Below are 24474 nucleotides of genomic sequence, written 5' to 3' on the forward strand. Positions count from 1 at the left end.
TCTCTCGGTCGAGCCCAGTGATGAATATGTGGAATAAGAAGAGAGAGCGCGCTGAACAATGACGTGCTGTCCGCGGTGCGCGCGCGCTATTCCTAATGTCATTACTAAAAGCAGACAGACGGAGACGCGCAACCAGCAGAGTCTGCTTCATGATCTCCGCCAGAGTCTCCATTGGAGCTATGATGTACAGTCTGCTTGCTTAGCAACTTTCGGGAGCAAAGTAAGTATTTCTTGGGAACTTTGTTTCATTCTTTTACATAGCCTATTTTGAACTTTAACTGTTTTCATTTCAACCGCATCACCTTTAACGTGAAATACAGACTCGCTTAACTAGAGCAGACCGTTACAAACAATATTTTATTTGGTCTCATACCGTCTCCAACAGTGTCTGTTATTCAGAAATACTATTGTCCACACTGACCATGTCAGAGTCTGTACGGAGGATGCTGAGGGCGAAGCTCGTGGTACTGGGAAGAGATAACTGTGGCAAGACAGGTAACACTGCAGTGGATTACTGGGTTTAATGGATATTGATTTGTCTTGATGACTCTTATTGCCCTGTTTCTCTCTTCTTAACTTCAGCTCTGTGCGTCAGATTCATCACCAGGCGTTTCATTGGAGAGTATGAACATAAAAGGGGTAAGAATGATGAAATACATACACACTACACTGTAAAAATATTTGTTGACTACAAATAGGTTCCGTATTTTGTGATTCACGCGTGTTTTCTGTCTATTTACGGTTGTGAATTGCATTGTGGGAGTTTTATCTCTGATCTGTCCACCGTTCTTGTTAAAAATTTAACTCTACTGTTTAACAAAATTACTTTTATTGACATTTTAGAGAGATTGTTTTCATTAAAATTTTACATAATATAGAGAACTAAGTCTGTAAAATAACAACATGTATTGGCAGCGTATTATTAGGTTTTTGTACTGTAATTTACAACAACAACCTACTGTAAACTATTAAAAATGCCAATATCACCTATTCAAATGTTTTAAGATGAAAAGCTTTTGGAGGATAGATCAATATCCCATAATGCCATTCAAAAGCATAAATAAGTGAAGAAAAAACATGAATCACAAAATATGGAAAACTAAATTTACAGATTTTTTACAGTGTAGTTTTATGATGGTTTCATATTTTCTTGTTAATTGCTGAACCTTTTATAACAGTATTCTGCATTATCAGGATATTGACCTAAGCTCCAAAAATGTGCACTTCAGTGGGTAGTATAACAAAATAAGTGTATAGTGAGTTATTGTATATACATGTTCAGAGTAAATAAAAGTTTTAAACTAATTTAATTGCAAAAGGATTATAAAGTACAATATGTAGCACTTTGCAATAAAGTCTGATTAGTAAATGTTAGTTAATGCATTAAAATCATCCGTAGGAAATGGCCTTATTATAGTTAAGTTACTTATTTTAAGTTAATAAAAAATACAACACACAGGCCCATAGCCAGCCTGGTGAAAGGGGTGGTTCTTGTTCTCAAAAAGTGTATCTTTTTTGGTTATAGGCTTTGTTTTGGGCTAATATTTAATTGTGAGATTTAATGGTTCATTTTAAGCACAATTTTAGCTGAAATAGCTTGTCGGATAGTCATCATAGCAAAAAAAAAAAAAAAAAAGTACATTTGAAAATTCGTGAATAGCAAAAATTTCCAAAATAGTATTCAAATTAATTTTAATATCGGTCACTTTTGGTGCTTCACATCTTTTCATTGGTCATATTTTGTTTTAAGAATATCCAATATTTAGAAGAAAAGTTACTTGCAAAATACTTTCTCTATTTTATATAATAAAGTAGTGAAAGATGACTTCTCTTATGTCAGATTGTATGTTTTCTTGAACAGCTGGGTGTTGAACTCATGAAAAATAATTGTGTGCACTGGCCAAAACTGATTAACTTAAGTCAAACCTGAAGCGGCAGCCAACAGAGGACTTCATTTGATCTAAAACCTTTTTCTATGGGTTATTTTCACTATTTATGATGGCATAGCAGTCAAAATAGGCCAAATGAGCTCATATATGGGATGAATTCTGGACTTAGTGAGGGGTGGGTCTTTCGAACCACCTGAACCTCCCTTGACTACGGGCCTGACACAATTGTATTAGTTATTTACTCAATTCAACATAACAATTAAAATTTTAAATTTTTGTTATTTTGGAATTTACTAAAAATATATTATTTATTATTTATTTGTATTAATAAATGCTTTAGTAGTTGTCATTACACTGACTAGTCAAATTAATGAATAATATATAGAGCTTTACAGAGTTAACAAACAAAATGCTAATATACTTATTTTTAATTTCCTAGCCCAGATAATCATGTGGAACCCTTATATTAATGTTTGAAAATATAATCCATATTAAATTTACGACAAAACAAAATAATTATAAAATTATATACAGTTGAAATCAGAATTATTAGCTCGCCTTTGGAATTTTTTTTAATAATTCCCAAATTATGTTTATTAGAGCAAGGACATTTTCACAGTATTTCTGATAATATTTTTTCTTCTGGAGAAAGTCTTATTTGTTTTATTTTGGCTAGAATAAAAGCAGCTTTTTAATTTTTAAAGAAACCATATTAAGGTCAAAATTATTAGCCACTTTAAGCTACATTTTTTTTCAATAGTCTACAGAACAAATCATCATTATACAATAAATTACCTAATTACCCTAACCTGCCTAGTCAACCTAATTAATCTAGTTAAGCCTTTAAATGTCACTATAAGCTGTATAGAAGTGTCTTGAAAAACATCTAGTCAAATATTATTTACTGTCATCATGGCAAAGAAAGAAGAAATGAGTTATTAAAACTATTATGTTTAGAAATGTGTTGAAAAAAATCTCTTAGTTAAACAGAAATTATATGATTAAATATACAACGACTAATACAACAATCTGAATATTTTTCTAAAGGTTTAAATAATAAATAATCATTCACTGTAAGTGTTCATTATCGCAATATATGTAATTATTGATTATCATTATTGTCTAATGCACACTAATGCTCTGTTGACTAAACATAACTTTGTCTTCACTGTACAACAACCAAATTTAGCAGAAGGCATGATGCATATACCTTTTGTGTATTTTAGAGGTCAACTACCGGTGTCAGAAAATAGTGGACAAGGAGGCGATTGAGCTGGAGATTTTGGACACTGTTAATAAGGTACAGCATCTCACAGTATGTTTTAGTGTTGTATTTTTGCTTTGATGCATTAAGAGACACTCTCTGTTTCTGTGCATATGCCACTGTGTTGTTTTACAGGCATATTTATCCACAGACTCAAAAAAAAAAGACAAAAGGATGGTCTTGCCTTGTCAAATGGCTGATGAGACACAGGACTCTCTGAACCATTCCATTCCTTTCATGTCTGCTTTACTGAATCTCAGGCTGGCGGAGTGGCTTCAACAGCCCGCCTGCCATTGATTGTGTTACACAGTAGAGCAGCACTTGTTAATTCATAAGATCAGGACAAAGCAGCACCATCTGTGTGAGTGCAGCAGTGATATTTTGGATGACTCTCTTTTCTGACATAACCTGTTCAGATTATACTAATGATCTGGGGTTGTCGCAATTCCATTAGTTCATCTTACGATACTATACCAGCTGAAGTATCACAATACCAAATAGTATTGCGATACTACTCAAATAATAAAGCAAATAGTCAGAAATACTGTACTTTAGATGTTATAATAGGTCTACTTTCTTTCTCTTATTATTGAAAAAGTGTTAGTTGCACTTCACTTCTCCTAATTTGTATGAGTTCTTTTTGTTTATTTTGTAGATAACTGACCAACCAAAAATGCATTAAAATAAACATGCAAATTATGCCAAAACGAAATTTGTTACAAAAAAAGCATTTTTTCCAACAAAATAAGGCTATATGAAGTAGTCAAAATTGTGTGGTCTTATTAGGTAACAATCTAAAGTAATTCAACATTTACCTTTGTGAGTTGTTCTTTTTTTATAATTATTTTTTGGGGTTTTCACCTTTAATTGGACAGGATAGTAGAGTGTATTGCATGAAAATGTGGGGAGAAGAGAGAGGGGTAGAAACAGCATAGGACCTCGAGGCGGGAATCGAACTCGGGTCGCCGTGAACACCCAAGTGCATGTGTCGACGCACTAACCACTACAACACTGGCACCAATGTGGGTCGTTTTTCAATGGATTGTTGTGGTTGTTGCAGCTACTAAATCATATTGACAGGAACAGAATTGAACAGATTCAGGTGTGCGTTTGAAACTTTAAAATCTACGACCTTAAAGGGCTCCCCACACATTATTAAAATAAAATGGTCTGTTGTTGCACAAACGTGTGAGCATTTTAGTGACTTTCCACATGCAACAATATCTATTGTAGATAGACCGTTAATGATGATACTACCGTTTACAAACTACAGTGGCACCACTAGTAATTTGGAGCCATAGTATCAAGATACTACCATAGTACCGGTAAATCGTGCAATCCTATAATGATCCGATGAAATAAATCAGATGTTAGTTCACCCAAAAAGTCAAATTCTGCCATTTACTCAAACTCATGTTGTTCCAAACCTGCATGGCTTCCTTTCTCACAGAAGGTTTCTGTCTATATACTGAAACACATCATGATTGTGTTTTCCAGTACAATGACAGTCTGTGGGCTCTCAAATTGACTTCTATTGTATGGACTAAACACTGAAAGAATACAATTTCCAGTGCATTTGAGAAGGCGGAGGCTTGGTGTGTGGATTTAATTCACATACTTTCAGCTCTGGAATTGCTTTCAGGATCACGTCTAGATATGCGTCACCTCCATCGCACACATTCATGCAAGCTATTCAAATGTGTGAATCTGTTTGTGTTCAGGACTGTGTAGGAGCTGCTGCGTCCTCTCTGGAGAGCTCCATTAAATGGGGTGATGGGTTTCTCATTATGTACTCGGTGACGGACCGCAGCAGTTTTGAGGCCGTGTCGCGTCTGAAGAGACTGATTGACCACGTTAAGCAAACGCTCGGTAAGGCCAATCAAGACTGTTGTGAATGATCACCATCACAGTGTAGTGACTGAGCACAAAAGGCAAGCCTGTTCTGTTATTAGTGCTACCGCAAGCAGTCATGTTTATGTGTACAGACCCTCCGAATAGCGAATAGCGCTGTTATCCATCAGTGTGACTCAGGCTGCCTTAATTGGTCTCAGTTCAGAGATTTCACCTCAGGCACGAACTCTTAATATAGTACACTGCAGCCTTTAAGTGTGAGTTTGTAAATGACAGACAGATTCGTGGAATGAGATAAAGAGAGAGAGAGAGAGAGAGAGAGAGAGAGAGAGAGAGAGAGAGAGGGAAAGAGAGTATCACAACACTGCAGTCCTTTATTATACCATCTGTCACCTGGTACTGTCATTTTAATGGTAGTCTGTTCTCCTTCAGAGTTACAGCATCCATTACATCATTGTGTGTGTGTGTGTGTGTGTGTGTGTGTGTGTGTGTGTGTGTGTGTGTGTGTGTGTGTGTGTGTGTGTGTGTGTGTGTGTGTCTTACAGGTATTCCAACGGTTGTCGTTGCCAATAAATGTGACATGGAGAACGGCCGAGTTGTGAGGACAGATGAGGGACAGGCTTTGGCTTCTGATCTGAGGTCAGTATGCTTTTGTCTCACAGATAGCAGCAGTTTTAAGTGAAGTTTATTTATAAACTAATTTCAAGAGGATCACGTGCTTATGATTGTTTGCGGCTGGTCTTGCATTATCCAATTTATGATTCACCAATCAAACGATTCCTAAGCCACTATAAATACCTTAAGTTCCATATAACAGCCATCTTCGTTTTGAAAAATTCCCCCTACCACCTCTACTCCTCCTTCTTTTCTAGATGGGTGGCACGGTGGTTATCATTGTCGCCTCACAGCAAGAACCTCACTGGTTCTAGTCCTTACCAAGCCAGTCAACGTTTCTGTGCGGAGATCACACATTCTCCCCGTGCTCACATGGGTTTCCCCCTGGTACGCCAGTTTTCTCCTGCCGTCCAAAAACATGCAACTTAAATTAATTGACTAATCCAAATCGGCACCATAGACATGCTCCTAGTGAGTAGTAATCTCTTAAGAGCAATCACTGTCTATATACTGAAAACTGTTCATTGGCTACTAGAGCAGGGGAGCTCTCGAGATCTACCTGAGCTCAAACTCCCCTTTTGCCTTGCAAATGGGAGGGAGCTACAGGCTCGATGATCTTATGAGCCCAGGGCTCTCTTCCCGGACAGCATGCCAAACAAGCTTTATAATCAGTCATCAGCTAAGTGTGTACTCTTGAAATGATAATATATATATATATAGATTAAAACAATATAATTGCTAAACCCTAGAAATGTGTAATTGTTTTATATTTTAATAGTATTATGTTAATGTTATTAATAGTATATAATTATAATTAGTAAAAAATACTATTTAACTGTTTAAAATATTAACTTGGAGTGTCAGAAATGGAAAGTTACATACAACAATATTAGCTTTCAATATTACAATTCAGTTCAATTACATAATCCAAAAATATAATGAATATGTAAAGACAATCTAAAATGTATCATCTAGAATCTATAATATAACTATAATATAATCAGTAATGCTATTTTACTTTAATGTTTTTTTTATGACTTAACTATATTGAGCTAGTATTAATATTATTAAGTCAAGCTTAAAATGTCAGATAATCTATGTCTCTGACTTTATCTGTGTCTTGTGATTTTTAATGCTTTTAAATCCAATTTCATTTTCATATGTGCCTCTGTGAGACTTAAATGTCATGAAGAAGCAGTACAAATTATATGGTGTTTGTGTTTTTATTATAGACTGCCATTTTTAGATTTTCTGTGTCCTGGAAGAGTGTGCACTTTTATTTTGCTGCTACTTTACTACATTCCAAAGCATATTATAGTTTTACTCTAATGCATTTCATAAAATCATGTACAGTAGTTCTTTGTTACTTTGAACTGGAGAAACTGCAGAGATGTGATAGCCATGTCTGATTTGTAAACAAGCTTATCATATTTAGTTAAGCCTATTAGTTTGAGTTAACTTAATATCTAACTTAATTTTAAAATGCTGACATGTTTTGTCGTAATATCTGTTTTTATATTGTATGTTTGTATTTGTTACCTATTAAACACTTTGTTTACTAATTTCTGTTTTTATATGATATAATATATTGTTATTTTCACCAGTTTGCAAACTTAAAGGATTAAATACCAAACGTATTTGTCACTGAAAAGTTTAGATAATATTAAGTTCTTGCAAATAAATAAATGGATGAATAAACACTTTACGTTGATACAAGCATGTAAAGGTCAAGCAGTAATACTAGCTTTTTGAACCTTTGACTCAAGTAAAACCTAAATGTGAAAACTTTCTCATCTTCTTACTCATCCTGCAATTGACACAAACCTGTATGACTTTCTTTTTTTTTCTGTTGAACACAAAAGTAGTGTTAGAAATGTTAGAAACCTATAACCATTGACTTTTATAGTAACCCATTATTAGGGCCAGACAAAATCTGCGGACATTTTTTGCTATTTCTATGGAGAATTTTCTAAAAAATCTGTGGATTTATGCAGATTGATTTTGGGACTATCATAACTAAAACTTTGATATGTTAAATAAAAAAAAGAAAAGCTTTTAAACTTATTTAATGTTTACAATGGAAATTCAATTAGATCCACTTATCTGGTAAACAAAGTAAGTCTATTTTATAACATGATGGTTTCACTTTATTTTGATGGTCCATTTGTTGATGTAAGTTACATCGCATCTACATGCCAACTAATTCTCATTACATTATAAGTAGACTGTTAGGTTGGGGTTGACATGTACTTCCAAAGTTTCTTATATTCGTTTAAATGTCTGTTTAAGAAGCAGTATCAGCAGATATTGAGCAGTCTGCTAATACTCAAATGGACCATCAAAATAAAGTGTTACCAATATATCAATTAAAAGACAAAAAATATTACTTTACTAACTGTTTTGAAAATAAATCAAATGAACACTTTCATATTAGTCAGTAATATTCCTGAAATTCATTTAAAAACTGAATAAATATACATTTACACATATTTTAACAAGCAAATAGACTCAATGATTAGGCTAAAAATCTGATCCCAATTTCTGCACCCGCAGATTACGTGTGGGTCTACGCCATTACTTAACCCTCCTATGAAAGTCAGTGATTACAGGCTTTAACATATTACAAAATATATTTTGTGAGTGTGTTCAACAGAAAATGGGAAACTCATAAATGTTTGGAACCAGTTGAGGTTGAGCAAAAAGTGAGCATCTTTTCATTTTGGGGTGAACTATCCCTTTAACACTTTCACTTGAGTAACATCTGTATTTTTACTGAAAGGCTTGATATGTGTAATTCGTCCAGCCTTGCTTGTTAACCCCTTCAGACCCTGCTTAAGATATGACCTGTGATGCAGGTGCAGTTTTTTCGAGCTGTCTGTAGCAGAGGACGCTTCGTCTGTGGAGGCTGCGTTTGGTCAGCTGGTGCGTGAAGTGCGTCAGGAGTTTCAGCGCCACCTGCTGGCTATGGACAAGCGCTCGCGGATGCTGCAGATGAGGCACGCGCTTAAAAACAAACTCACTCGAAGTAAAACAATGCAGTGGTGACCAGAAAGCCCCAACATGTTGCCGTTTTCATGACGTGACTACATTTCCGAGGAGAACAAGTGCCTTTTGTGACGAATTTTTGACAGACAGCAAAAAGGCGCCGTGTGTGGAAGCAACAATGACTGACTTTACAGACGCCTGGACAACCAGGTAGTCCCACTTTAAATATACGCCACAGAAAAAGCCAGAAGCTGACATGTCGGAGGAGAACAATGTAACTTCACACGGTGTAGGGAGTCAGTGGCTGCTTTCCTAATTCACATACTTCGTTACTACATAGTAACGGTCACAAAAGAAAAATGTAGCCTATACATGTACAATATTCATCAAATGTAGGAAAAAGTATGACCTATAATGTACTGTGCACGATTTTATAAGGCCACATGAGATTTGTAAATGTCAGCAAAGATGCAGAGATAGGTCATAATATGATAATGGCAAAATGGTGAATATGTAGTAGGTCTGCTTGCATTCTCATTACACACATAAATACAGAAAAGTCTAATTACTTTCTACTCACTCGTGAGAGTATGCTATTATGGAAGCAGTCAACCTCTGAGCTTTAAACTGGTATTTTAAAATGTAAAAAAAATATATATTTTAAACACTCAACATTAATCTCTTTTTGCATCCCTTTCACTGCTTTGAAGTGGAGTCCTGTGACATTCATTCTGTTTCTGTAAGTTTATGTGTGAGAAGTCATACGTGCCTATTTATGGGCTTCGTGTTCATTCTGATTAATTGAACTTGTCTAGTATTATTAAGTCAAGCTTAAAATGGCAGATGATGCACCATGTGGCAGATGATCTGTGTCTTGTGACTTGATATTTTGATGCTCTTTTGATCCAATTTCATTTTGATATGTGCCTCTCTGGGACTCAAATGTCATGTGGGAGCAGAACAAATTATATGGTGTTTTTGTTTTTATTATAGACTGCCATTTTTAGACGTTCTCTGTCCTGGAAGAGTGTAAAGTTCACTCTGAAGTAAATGTTTTCAAATGGGTTATAAGAAAGTCTATTCCATCGATATGAGTGTTCATATCTATTAATTACATCAATGCGAAATTGATCTACAGAGGAATAACAGGCTATTTAATTTACAATTTTATTTAGCAAAAATGGTAAAAATAAATAAATACAAATTGATCAAATGCTCCAGTAATATCCAGTGTCCTCAACAGAAAAAATTCATGAAGTTATATATTCAAATAACTTACACATGGATTTGAATTCTATGAGAAAAGGTAAACAGACATCAGGCAACACACAAGATTAATTATAAGAATAAAAAAACAAACATACAAAATGTATAAAAGTAAAATGAAACAGAAACGGCAATACACATCCCTTTTAAAAACTATGAAAGAATCTAGACACTTTTAATACAACAAATTGATGTAAAATGTGTTCTCAATTTATAGTTAAGGACTTTAGATTACAGACTGATATTTTCAGCTCGCAATAATCCGTCCTTGATTTTATTTTTGAGGGTTTCATCAACCTGAATGAGGTAACAGCATGAGGTGTAAGAATGTGACTCTTCATAAGCATAATTATGCGTACGTTGAAAACGTGAACAAAAGCCTGAGCTCTCAGTAAACACTATAACATCTGACAATCAGATTTCGCACACTTCAGGACACTATACCCAATTCTCGTGTGTAAGGGACATGAATGAGGAGACACAGTAGATTCCCATCTATCTCATCAGAGAACATCTGTCACAGAAGCACTGTCAGTCCTACTAGCCACATCTGGCCTTAGGATTCTTGGCCCTAAAGACGGGAGATGACATTTGCAAATGTCACATCTGATGAGCGTTTATGTAAGGGCTCTTTTCCCTTTTCTTTCTTCTTTTTTTTTCAATGCACAAGAAAACCTGACATACCAATAAACCACCAAACAGAACGCAGCTTTCCTGCGTGTCACTTTGGAATTTTCACAATTGTGACAAAATATGTTGTAGTATAATTTTTTCATCAGACAAAACATGTGAATACTAGATGGAATAAAATTAAAATGAGGGGTACATACCCAGATCATCATCCTGGGATGGAATCATTTAACCAAAAGTAAGTTCTTAGAAAGGTGAACAAACAAACCAGCAATTCATATTGTGTTTTGACAGAAGACGCAAGCACTTCAGAAAGCACTTTCCTAACGTGTAGTGGTCGGATTCGCTATACTGTCCTCACTAACACAACCACACCGGATGACAAAGTAGGTTCTGTTTCCGAAAAGGGGGGAGAAAAAAAGCACACTCTAAGACACCGACAAGTCATAACACTACGGTGAAACAGCCTAACATAGTCTATAGAACTTAAGGCAACCAATACACAGAGGCTACTGCAGGCTAGAGCTGCATGTTCAGGATCGAAAACACTCACGAACCTGAAACGAAGATATAAACACTGGAGATATTTCTGTCTTTTATCAAAAGCGACGCACCCCATGTGTGTTTGACACCGCTGTGTTTCTGGATTATTTCTTGTGCTTTTCTATTTTTATTTAAACACTATGAAAGCAGTGTCGTCTTGGCACATGATACAGTGTTCAAGCTACCGCGGCTGAATCTCTGGTGTTTGAAGTGGTCTGGCGTGTTTGTCTGTGCTTGTTCATGTTCAGTCACACACTGGAAAGCACACAGTGGTGAGAAAGAGCTCTGATATGATAGAGAAATGCAAAATGTGAAACAGAAAAAAGAAGCAAAGCTCCTAAGAAACAATGGTGGAGTAGTTGCACTAGGCATGCTGTGTTGTGCTTTTGGACAGCTTTCAGAACAGTGTTATTATCGCCTAGTAAAGTGACTCCATGTGTGTTAAAACGATACAGAACAGAAGCCCTTAAATTGGCCCATAAGCATAACGTTACTGGCACACCGGTTTTATGGGATATTTCTGACTGCATGATTCCTCGTAAGTCATTGGACAAGGCATGAGACCCCTGCTACAGTCTGGGTAAAAACAAAAACATAATCAAATCAATGTGGAAATGGAGAAGGATGAGAGAGAACCGCGCTCTCAGTAAATCACATCTGTTCAGTAGATAAGGCATGGTCAGAATTTACCTCACAGACACTTCAGGACCGACACTACGAATACTACTCTACTACTCTTAAATATCTATTTTAATGTTCAGAGTAACGTAAAAGAACAGTTCCCTGTGGCATCGATTATTTGGCAGAACAGAACTACGGATTTTTTTAATAAGAAGGAAATTATAAATAAGGTCATGTGTAAAAAATAGCAAAACATATTTACAGAAATGTTCGATTTTTTTTTCTTTAAAAACACCACAAAATAGACAAATGCAAATGATACTAGTTAAACCTCCAGCAGAACGCCTGGAAGACCTGTGTTTCTTGTCAGTGTGTGTGTGTGATAAAGACCTGTTTTTGCGCTCCATGTTCCTCTGGAGACGTGACAACTGAAAACTAGACGAAACGACTGCACCTCGGCTGCATTTCACAGACAAAAACAGACGCGTCGTATCGTTTGTCTTAGATCGGAGCTACAGGAACCTGATAGGAAGCTGCACTACTCATCTAGCAGGACGAGACCTTCACCCGATCCAGCCTTCAGAAGCCTTCCCACTCAGAGGTGCTATATGGCAACTGTATCAGGCACACAATGGTGTGATATCTTTAAATTTTATTACTCTTTTCTATATCATTATTCTTTGTAGAAATCTTCTCCGTGTGCATACGTTAGCATACACATTGCTGGTACTTTAGGAACCTTCTTCCTGCATGTAGTAAATGGCACTATGGATTTTCTTTCCCTCATAGATACAAGAGATGAAACGACGACACAAAACAACAACACTGTTAACTGGCACGCTTTAGGCTCCCAACTGCGTTCGACGCTATTTGACGCCCTCCGTCACTTCTGTGAGGGGTACGATGGGGCCGAGGAGGGCCTGTGGGATGACGCTGAGGTCACTGTTGTTTTTGTGTTTTTTCGTGTTCTCCTCCCCTGCGGATACGGTTCCGTTGGAACTGAGAACCGCCAGGTTGCTGCTGCTGTTATTGCTGAAGGCTGCTGCGTTTGTATTTGTGGGTTCGCTCCTGATTCTGGCCGTGCTGTTGATTTGTGTGCTCTCCTCGCTGCCTTCGTCGCACTTTGCGCTTGTAGCTTCCGTGTTATTACTCACGCCGGTCTGGTTTAAGGTTTCGCTAGTGTTTGAGAGGGTTCTGACTATCACCGTAGCCCCCGAGGAGCTTGTTGTGGTATTTGTGTTGTTGTTTGTGTCTGTAGTGGAGCTGCTGGCTTCGGAAGCTCCAATGTGGGACATTTCTCCATTAGCCAAGATGAAAGGAGACAGCTGGATTCCTCTGATCAGATGCACCAGGCCTCTTATTTTGTCGAGTGAATCCTCCATGTCTCTCTGCTGGGCCAGTACGTTATTCTTGCTGTCCATACATTTCTGTGAAGGGAGAGAAGACATAGTACTGCTGACTCATATGACCAAAATCTCATCATTATATAGTTATGGAATAGTGGCCTTCTGGGATAATAAATGAACTCTGGCGGATTAATGCAGCACAGTTACATTTGTAATTTCAGTGGTATGACTCACTGCGCAGATGAATAGTGGATGATATGAACTTCTCTCACCGTTATGGAGTTGCTGAGCTGTCCGACTCTGTGTTCTAGCGTTTCTCTCTCCTGACGCAGTTCTGCACTCCATCTCTTCAGTCGATCCTTTTCTCCCTCTTTAGCTGCAGGGAAATGTGTGTACGTGTGAATCTCAATGCACAAGTTAGACAAACCCCATTCATTTTCCCAATAGAGAAATTGATTTAACAATTCTGTGGAAAGTTGTCTAAACAGATGCACTACGAGCTCTGGGGATATTAAGACTTACGCTATACCATGGCATTGCGCGCACAAACACACACACACACACACTTGTATATGGTTTATGGAGACTCGCCATAGGCATATTGCAATTTATACTGTAAAAACTAGGGATGCTCCTGTCAGGATTTTAGCAGCTGATACTGAGTACCAATTCCTTGTCATGGTGATTAGCCGATACAGAGTACCGATTCTGATGCTTCAAGGTTTATAATGCATTAAGCACATTTTCCAACTAAGTATGAACCTTAAGTGAAGATCTCGTCTTACCTAAAAGAAGAAATAAAGGATGCTATTTAGGTGTAAATATGTCATGGCCAGAAACAGCAATAATTGATTGGTTCATTTTACTTCGGCTTAAGCTGCCTTTCCACTGCACACGAATAACGACAAGTAACAGACTGGAAATTATTAATTTCCAATGGGGAGTAGTCTGGGAGCTGCGTGGTGTTCTGATCATCTCCGTATGTTAAAAATTTGCATCCGATTTGCTGAAATATTTGAACACCAGCGACTAGACCGTTTGGGACAGGCCGACCGGATGTGATGTATTCCAGTGTTTTCTAAGCAAGACTGTGCGTTCAAGTTGAGAAATAGAAGGTTTTTTTTTTGTTTTTGTTTTTTTTAATCAGAAAAAAGTCTATTTTAAAAAAAAACACTTCTATTCATAAAAGAGTAATAAAAAATATTATTTTTTTGTTGTCTCCACATTCCCTCCCAAATTTCTAGTGGCCTATGAGTTTCTAGTACTCATTCATTTTAATATGGTGAGCGCACAGAGAATTAAGACTCTTGGTTTTGCACTCCTTTATTTCAGACACTGCAAGAACAGCTTCACTCCCATGGTGCACGACAAACTGAAAACTGCCACAAGGGGGCGTATTTCGAAAGTCATTTCTGAATATCCTAGGCAGTGGAAAGGTGGCTTTAGGCTAAGTATAATATACTGGAGCACTTGTGTGTCTTCCTCTGGTTGTAAACTCATAAACAAACTCCTGTGATCGGTTCATGAGTTCGGCCAGATTTTTAAGTACCGATCGAGTCATGAAATGTGATTATCGGCCGATATCAATCTTCAGCACATCGAACTGAGCATCCCTACTAAAAACTGTTTATTATATAGCCCCTACCCCTAGTCATAAACCCAATCCTCACAGAAAACCTGTGGCAAATTTTGAATGCTAAAAGTAACAAAAATAAAAGTAAGTTAATATTTTTTAAGCATTTTGAATTGTGAGGATACAAGGCATATCCTTGTAAACCATCTTAAAACAGAAGAACTAGATCACACTCCTGTCATTATACAATTATGAGTCCACAGGGGATTCACACCGCGTGACTTTACAATAGGAAAAATCGCCGACAACTTTGTCTAAACTGTGTCTCACAACCAAACACACGCAAAAAGTGACATAAAAATGCCACGTAGTCCATCATTTGTTATTAACTACATAATGAGAAGTGCATAATGTAGACACATCAGCAACGAAATGCTGTCCCAGATAGTCATGCAGTGTGAAAACCACTTTGAAAATCATGTAGTCTGAACTCAGCATTACTTAACACACCCTGATTCAGATCATCCACTCATTTACAGAGAGATCCAAGAACTGATCCTTGTGTCAAACACAAGACACAGGGACCGGAATTGAGAACCACTGAATTAAAGGCAATTATAACAAATGTTAATTGTAGCATTTGGAATAAACATACATGTTTTAAAACATGTATTAATAATTAAATAAACATAAATAGGGTGTATCAGAATACTTATATACAAATACCACACTAACATTGTGTTTTGTTTATTACTCTCTTTCTGCCCTTCCATAAGTGACACCTACTGCTTTTTTATTGAACCAGCCTGCCCTTTTTACACTGGACTGTTAAAATGGATTGAATTCATGCAAAACATGATTAATGGAAAAATTGAATTGCCAAATTATTCCAGGTGGTAAACTGTACTTCTCATTAAATGTTCTCTATTTGTATCATTCGATAAGGCACTGTTGTTCTGATTTGACCACAGTTCTAAGTGCTTCAAACTACTTTAGATAATTCTCTCATAAAAAGTGCACCGTCTAGAACTTTTGGTATATTTTCCTAATTGTCAAAAAAGTTTGTAATGTTGTGATTCATCTCAGAGTTGAATGAATAAAATAAAAGGAAATTACTTCCAGAAGCAAGACTGCAGAAAAAGTGGGTGGTTACGGCTTTGTTCTATAATTCTAGGACAGTTTTTCCCACAGATCAGAAATTTACTGGTGCATTTCATAAGAGCCTCATTATAGGAGACTTTTTTCCCTTTTAAACTCCAAACTCAGGATATTTTTAAAAGCGATCTCAAATCATCATTCTGTGCAAGTTTACCATCACAGCATTAGTATTTAAAAGCCCTTACCTGCTTTGTAAGAGATGTAGGAATGTACAATAGCAAGAGTTCCTGGCCACTCAATGGCATCTTCCTTCTGCAGAATCTGAGGAAAACATGTACTGAATGGTACTGAAATACACAAATGCTGACAGTCTGCATTCAAAGTGATGAACACAAAAACATGAACACTCAAAATGAATGTAAAATGAATGCATAATGAAAACAAATGAAGTGGGGAGTAATGAGGCTACCTAGGTCACGCTGGTTTTTAGTGTAACTGGTGTGAATTATAATAATTACACAACAACTGCATAAAAGGAGTCATAAGAAGCAGAATTACAAGCTCATGCCTCACAATTCAGGCAGATCTACAAGCCTTTATGATGAGATTTGCTAAATACAGACTTCATCAATCACAAAATGCACTTTGGCCTAATTTTTATCAGGTCTGTCTCATGTTTTATTGTAAAGAATAATTTATGCAGGTATGCTAGGTTCAGATAAGAAGTGATTCTGATTTGAATACTAATTATAGGTCCTCAGAACACCTCTATGAGGCCTTAGCATGAGGTTAAAAGTTAGTTGTAACAACAAGCAAGAAATACTGATTATGGACAATTAAAAGGGCCAATCACTGGTTGTAAAAAAAAAGAAGATGAATTCTAAACAGGGTCTGTTATAAAAAATCTTAACAGAGTCTGTTATATAACCTGAATCAGGTTTTATCTGTTATAAAACCTGAATCAACATTATTTTTTATTTTGAGACATCTAAAAGATGACTTCTTAGGCCCCGTTTACACTAATAAGTTTTTGTTTTAAAATGCACAAGTTTTGCTAAGGTTACGCCTTCTGTCAACACTACCCCAGAGTTTTCGAGAGCTGAAAACAGCATTTTGAAAACGCTGGAGAGAATGTTTTTTTTTACATTTTAAAACGCTGCTTTTCCGTGTCAGTGTGGATGGTGGGAAATTAAGACATCTGAAAACGGAGGTGTGACTGATTGGGGCTCAATATTTTCCTCAATATTAAGTAGCCTACAGAAAGTTCAGTCTTTCATCCTTTCCTTGTAAGTTCAGACTTCGCAAGTTTGATATGGAAAACACACACCCGAGGACACATCGGGTAAAGGGAACATTGTACTTTGTAACCTCATTCACATGATTCTGCAGGCTATGCTGTTTCACTATCTTAACAAAAAAATTAAAACATGTTATAATGAACTGCTAATTTAATTTTGATATTAACAACTTAACAGACAACAGAAATGTTGAGGCGTTGTAGAGCTACATATTTTATAGCTTTCCTATAGCATCACTGTCTCCTTTCATTTTCAGTGAAAAATACGAAACATACCCTGTCTTTGTTGAATATCAGTTTTAATAATCAATAATAGCCATTAAAAAAGTATAACATACAATAAGGTTATACAATATAGGAAATAAAGGCAAGCAATCAGTCAAATGTGCAGAATAAGTGTACGTGGTTACATAAATTAATATATTAACTTTTCTTTGCGCTCAGCCAAAAAATGTGACCTGAGTACAACTAGTAGATTCAAAAGACTAAAGTCGGGGAATATGTTGTTGGATATAGACATGGTGAATTCAATAATCATGCTTAACAAATATAGTGAGATTAGATCCAGCGGTAGATTCTTGATGAACCGTTCGACGTGCACAGCTTTCAGCCGGGGTTCTGTGCTCAAAGCACCCACTGACTGCCTGGAGCTCATACGGGCGCATACGCTGCAGTGCATGCCAAGAGAGCGTGTATTGTCACGTGATATGCGTTTTTAGTGGTTTTAGTGAGAGCTGTACAGAAATGCTAGGTGAAACTCCAGTGTGGACATAGATGTTTTAAAAATGTAACTTTTTAGTGTAAACGGGGCCTGATTCAACAGTAAAGACATGTCCAAATAAGGGCCATATAGCTCCCTACATGGCTGTAGAGCTGTGCTGGGTTTAATTTCAAGCTGAGTGGGCCAAAAGTTACATAGTGCACCTTTAAGAGTGGTGCAGGAATTACATCAGAACCTGGAAACTTTGCTCAAAATTTTCAATACATCAAGTGAGTCTGTGATAAACAAAACTCAATCAACACTTAAACCTTTGTTCCAAACTAGTTATTGGATTCTAAAACACGGTGTATAATACTAAGACAACATATTTAAACTTCATATTCAACATTGTGTATTTTTCATATTAAAGCCAATTGTAAAACTCCATAGGAATATCTCGAGGGAACCCACAGCTAAAAATGTCTCCACATTCTGACATCATTCCTGCACCACTCTTAAGAGTCTCTAGACTGATAGCAAACCTGCAAGAGTATCGCAACAAATTAATCCTATAAAGACTGCCTTTTTGAGACAAAAATACATTGGGAAATGAAATAAATGAAATGTACTATGAAGCAAATGAAATGTACTATGAAGCGTGAGAGTAAATGGCAATGAATTTCTAACATTAAAGCCCCCTCAGTTACTCAAGCCCCTTAATTCACCTCCGCTACCACTAGGTGTCACCGGTGAGCACTGGGACAGGGAAGTCTGAATTGTGTCTCAGTAACTGTAGTGGACTCTCACAGCTACTTACATCCCCTGCTGAGCTGGGGCTGGGTGAGGGAGAATGTGATGGAGGGGTGAGTGAGAGGGCAGGGGAGAGTGGGCTGCCCGTGGTGGGCCACTGGAGATCTGGGGAGGTGGAATGATGGCTGCTGGTGGTTGGGGGGGATGGGCCCCCGCTCCACAATACTGCAGTTTTTAGAAAGACGACCTGGGTGAGATGAAACAAAGGACAAACAAAACACAAAAAGAAAAGAAAAAGGAAAGAAAAAAGCAAGAGCAAACATTGGTGTTGCGTACCTCTGATAGGCTGTCCTCATTGGCTGGGAGAGCAGGAAGGAGCGGGTGGGGGTGGTGTGATGGCGGACGGAGGGAGGGAGAGAGCAACGTTAGATCACAAAAGGAAGCACTGCATGCTGGGTAACAACACATTCTGCAAAAGCTGGCCTCAGATCAGCTGATAAAGGCAGAAGGCATTACATTTAGGCAGATGGGGATAAGAAATGCCAATAACAAAGAAGGATCAGAGGGCAACCATTTAGAGAAGCTTATCCAGACATCAAGAAGCTTATTTCCATCTACAGCTCGCACAGCTGCTGTCAAATGTTAAGATGAGCCGTAAAGGGAATATGCAGCATCAGAAATCAACAGATATAGCACATTTAGGGCTGTACTGAATGTCTTTATCAACAAGTATTAATACCTCTATTAAATTACAAAAGGTAAAGTCTCAAAATCACATACAACCTTGTTTAAATTTAGCCCTATTCATTTTCACAAACAGGTGTAGCAAAGAACTAAAGTCAGCTAAACAATACGTAACATGATTTGGCAAGAGACTTGGTCCCAAATGTGAAATCTATTTATGAAGTCCAAAAACAGAAAGTTTTTCTAGGTCCATAGTGAACATAAAGTGGATGGAGGCTTATAGCCAGTTTTCCAACCAATGTGCTATATGCACAGCTAGCGTTTTTCAGCCAATGATAAAAGCTTTATGTGACTATTTTTAATTTCCTACAGCTCCTTTTCCAGTATGGATGTTGTAATGTAATTCAAATATAATCAGTGAAACAGACTTGAGCAGTCATTCGGTTTTTAAACCGTAAATAGAGACGAACAATCATTTAAATACAGGTGCCGTCATTAGCAGCAGGCTAACGCAGAAACTCCATTGAAAATACTGGGGTAAAATTAATTTCCATATTTTAAAGACAAGGCACAGAAAAACAGAATTAAATTTAGTGCTTTTTGTTTGGTCCACTTTATATCATATCTCAGCCAGGCAGTGAAGATCGCTGTTTTTTTTTTTTTTTTTCAAAAAGAAATCAGACCATAAACGTGGCTATTTTGTATGGGATGACAATTCACCAGAGAACCCCGGGGCTGGCTGACTGAAATTAAAAGTCTGTGCGCACATACCACATTGTAACCGATTCAGTTTTAAACAACTCAAAAAGTTTTTCGTTTCGTTTTAGCTTTACTGAAATTTATTTGGTCATTTATTATCAATATGATGTTTATATATTTACAGTGCATCAAGCAACATGTGCTTCTAGAGCAAATGGCTTCAGTCCTTTGAACATTTAAAGCTACAGTGTGTAACTTTTTTGTTTATGTAACTTTTTAAGTGAAATTCAGATTTATTATTAAGCTTTAGTGTGAAAATTTACATACTGTCGCTTGATCTTACAGGGATAGTCTTTTTTTACTCAATCCATATAAAATAATCTTTCTTAATATATATATATATATATATATATATATATATATATATATATATATATACACACACACACACACACACACACACACACACACACACACATAAAAAATCATACTTATTACCCCCCCTTTGAATAATTTTTTTCTTTATTAAATATTATGTTTAATAGAGCAAGGAAATTTTCACATTATGTCTAATAATATTTTTTCTTCTGGAGAAAGTCTTATTTTTTTATTTCAGCTAGAATATAAAGCAGTTTTTAATTTTTAAAAAGTAATTTTAATGTCAAAATATTATTAGCCCTCTTAAGCTATATTTTCTTTTGATCGTCTACAGAAAAAACATTGTTACATAATGATTTGCCTAATTACCCTAATCAGCCCAAGGAAAAAATAAACGGGGCTATTAATTCAGATTTCAACTATATATTCTCATAGTATATGGACAAAAACAACTGTAAAGGATTCAGAAGAAAGGTAATAAAGGTTTGGAACAACACGAACACGAGGCTGAGAAAAAAATATGTAGTTGAAGAATTTTAATTATCTAAATGTACTGTGCAGTGGTCGACAGTAACAAAGTATTTATATTTCTAATTTACACAAATTACTTTTTCCAAGTATCTGTACTTATCTGTAAAAATCATTGCTATTTTGGGAAACTTGAACTTTTTCTACAATACATCACAAAACACAATATCATACTTACTGCTTTATTGCATTTCCTAAAAAATGACGTTCCCTATTATTTTGAACTGGAAAAAATCATCTGCTAAGAGGCATGTTATGATTGTTACTGACTGTTGGTGACTGCTATGTGAAAATAAATTATTCTCATTGAATATTTGTAATCCAAATCTACTTTGAAGTGTTTTAATTTTACACCAGCAAAAGTGAAAAGGAGAGCTTCAAACATTTACTGGAGCAAATATTGTAGTAAATTTATTATTTGCACTTTCAGCACTGTGTTAGAGTGAACTTCAAAATGACCTGTCTTTTCACTGCTCTTCAAAGTTTGAAAAATATATTGCTGTATTGTTGCAGATGAGTTTGTGTATTTGAGCTTGTCCAATACAACGCTAATGATGCAGCACTCTCGCACCTTTAAGATCTGCACAACTTGTCTAATTGTAAATCTATAGAGTAGGCTGAGGACACTGTCTGAGTCTTTTACTAATGTATACACTTTTACAGCAGCCCGAAGACAATCATTATCCCACTTAACACACCGCAGGGTCATTTCTTCCTGCCTCACACACACACAGACACACACACTCCAGGGCCACTCCACAGCAGAGTGTCTGTAAGCACATTACATAATCAAACAGCCATTACTGCTGAATGTGTGCTTGTGTGAGATAGAGGGAGACTGACTGATGGCAGTAAAGGAGAGTGGATCAGTTCAGGATGAAAGGTGTAGAAAACAGGCTTAAAGCACTGAATAATGACTGGCAAATGATTTTAGTGCAATAAAATTAGACAAATCATTGTGACTGTTAAGTCACATTTCACAGATATTGTTAAATCACTGCTTGGCCAAAAAAGTCTGCATTTTGGATTCAAGTAAACAAATGCTTAACAGTCTATGGTTGGCTCTCCATTGCAGCGATTAATATGTTTCTGGCATGCTATATGTTTGGCAGCAATTGCTTTAACACCAACTAACACTAGCAGTGTGTAGCTTTTATTTCCTAAACAACAATGTAAGACGATGTATCCAAAGGCCATTTTCCAGAATGACAATGCCAAGATTTATTGGGCTCAAACTGTGAAAGAGGGCTTAATTTTCACACATGAATTGACCACCAATTGACCTGAACCCCACCGAATGTTTTTGAGATGCGCTGAAGTAGAGAATGCTTCTTTTCAGGGGCAGACGGTGGAGGTGCTCCCATTGTTAGTAACGTCAATACAAGATCTTGGACAAAACTGAAAGCAACTCTTGGTGGATATATACTTTCTGCCATTGCAACAATGATCGCAAAGGTGGTCACTTGTTGATCCTTGAAAGAATAACTCTGTAAAACCTTCTCTACATTGGGACATTATGATTCAGGTCAATGGTGTATATCTACAGGTACTTCATTATCAGTAAGCCAGCTCAAGCTCTTCAGATGAACTGTCATGCCAGTACATTTCTGGTTTCTTTTAAAACCAACGATCTTCACTGCCTGATTGAGATGCGATATACAGTGGGGACTCAGACTAGGCAAAAAGCACTGCATTAAATTTCACTGTTCTGTGCCATGTCTTTAAAAATACCACAAAAAACACAGGTTTTTTTAGGTGGTTTCAGTGCTCGCTTGATGGCGTTTAAACAGTCTTTTGTCTTGTGTTACTCTTGAAAAATGTAATAAATGCTAAAGTCTATTTAAAGTATTATTTTTAAATTAAATTACATTATCAATGCTGTAAATAGGGGCGACACGGTGGCCCGGTGGTTAGCATTGTCACCTCACATTGTTATATAACATTGTTTTAGTCCCGGTTGGGTTAGTTGGTATTTCTGTGTGGAGTGTGCATGTTCTCCCTGTGTTCGCGTATGTTTCCTCCAGGTGCTCCGGTTTCCCCCAGAGTCCAAAGACATGTGGTATAGGTGAATTGAGTTAGCTAAATTGGCCATAGTGTATGTGTGTGAATGAGGGTGTATTGGTGTTTCCCAGTACTTAGTTGCAGCTGGAAGGGTATCCGCTGTATAAAACATATGCTGGATAAGTTGCCGGTTTATTCTCCTTTGATTAAAGAGGCTAAGCCGAAGGAACATGAATGAATGAATGCTGTAAAAGGGACCTTATGAAACTGAAAATAGTCACACGAGTTTATCAGTGGTTAATTAATTCTAGAATAATAAGCCTAGAAAAATAAGCATTTTTTCATCATTTGAGCCTAATAAGTCTTGGCATTGTCTTCCTGAAATATGACCATAAGAAATGTTTTTCAACATGGTTGTTTAAGAAATAAATGCATTTACACTGCTAATGCAATATAATCTAATGCATTTTCGACTTCAAATGTGGAGAATTTTATTTAGCCTTAATAGCATTGTCATTTTGTGGTCAGATTGACAAAAGACGTATTGATAGCAGGTGTAAAGAGTCAGATAAACCATGTCCTTTTCTTACTATCAACTACAAATTCTCTAGATCTGCCTCAATCCAATTAATAACTGACTTACAGAACCAAGTCTCTGCCTTTCATTTTTCTTGGAAGTAGGCAAATGCCGATATTCAGTAATTCAATATATCATGATAATGAACTTGCACAATATTAATATCAGACGCACGTCAAAATACAGTGAATACTTTATTATTATTTAAACTTTTAAAGTGCCTTTTAAGAGTCACAGCACCAAATGCTTTGAAGCCTCTGTATTTTCAAAAATGAACATTTCCACATTTTATTCAGTGATCGTTTATAGGCATTTAGTTCATTAACTCATTAAGGTTCAGTTTAAAGTCAGCTGATTTAACTGAAGTCAGTGTAATGACAGCTGTAACAGCTTTTGTTAATCTTAGGTCATGTTAATTTCTTAATGAATGCCTAATAATAATCAAAAGTGGTTATTTTTTAGCAATTAAATCACAACAGGTACATTTGATACCGGCAGAAGCCTACTTAGAAGCATGCCAAGTACAGAATAAAACATCAGTCTTTAGATTGCATCTTTATAGTGAGCAGCACAAATGGTGGAGGAAGTTAAATCCCCAAAGAACAAGCAAAAGCAATACTGATGCTCGCCTCAGCAAACACCTCAAACAACCTGTGATGTTGGATATTTGCAAGCAAAAATATCCAGCAGTGCATTCGGCTGAGCTTACCTCTCTTCCTGCTGGACTGGTTTATGGAACTCAGATAAGACACAGAGCTCTTCTTCCTCTGAAAAACACACGCATGGTTCATTCCATCCGATTTCTTCAATCAGTTTGAACTGAACTGAATCGATTAATCATTTAGTGTATGTTTGTTACCTCTGGTTCAAACATGGCTCCACTATATATTGGATTTGCTGTTGTTCGTCTCTTACGCTCCTGACGCCTGCTCTGAATCTCTACACAAACAAACAGGGAAAGGTCAATAAATGCTCATGCAATGAACAAACAAACAAACACACACACACACACGGAGAGACACATTTCATTTTCCTGACCTTCTAAATAGTCGCGTGTGACCAGTCCCAGAGACAACATGAAGGCCATTTTCTGTGGAAAGAATGCATGCCATTATCTCAGTAATCATCATAATCTACACCATCGTTATCGCTATTATAAACAGTTGTGCGAATATGAAT

The 24474-nt window shown here is 36.7% G+C and overlaps 2 protein-coding genes across 2 annotated transcripts in view; one reads left to right on the forward strand and one right to left on the reverse strand.

The window, feature by feature from the left end:
• The first annotated feature begins 116 nt into the window (after window positions 1-116).
• Window positions 117-11654, forward strand: zgc:110699. The gene is made up of 7 exons (NM_001020806.1): window positions 117-220; window positions 386-495; window positions 583-639; window positions 3116-3189; window positions 4875-5022; window positions 5550-5643; window positions 8475-11654. Exons 2-7 carry the CDS (start codon window positions 423-425, stop codon window positions 8662-8664), a joined length of 636 nt encoding a protein of 211 aa, NP_001018642.1. The 5' UTR covers window positions 117-220; window positions 386-422; the 3' UTR covers window positions 8665-11654.
• The window catches only part of phf21aa (PHD finger protein 21Aa), a 40301-nt gene continuing 25584 nt past the window's right edge, over window positions 9758-24474 (reverse strand). Inside the window, exons 9-15 of the mRNA NM_001328015.1 lie at window positions 24334-24385; window positions 24155-24234; window positions 24005-24062; window positions 18765-18787; window positions 15927-16002; window positions 13283-13386; window positions 9758-13091 (exon numbers count right to left, since the gene is read on the reverse strand). Of these exons, the coding sequence (NP_001314944.1) occupies window positions 12531-13091; window positions 13283-13386; window positions 15927-16002; window positions 18765-18787; window positions 24005-24062; window positions 24155-24234; window positions 24334-24385 (954 nt within the window). The 3' untranslated portion in view covers window positions 9758-12530. The remainder of the gene's footprint in view (window positions 13092-13282; window positions 13387-15926; window positions 16003-18764; window positions 18788-24004; window positions 24063-24154; window positions 24235-24333; window positions 24386-24474) is intronic.

The sequence above is a fragment of the Danio rerio genome, chromosome 7 (genome assembly GCF_052040795.2).
Source record: "Danio rerio strain M-AB ecotype USA chromosome 7, GRCz13ab, whole genome shotgun sequence".
Lineage (NCBI taxonomy): Eukaryota > Metazoa > Chordata > Actinopteri > Cypriniformes > Danionidae > Danio > Danio rerio.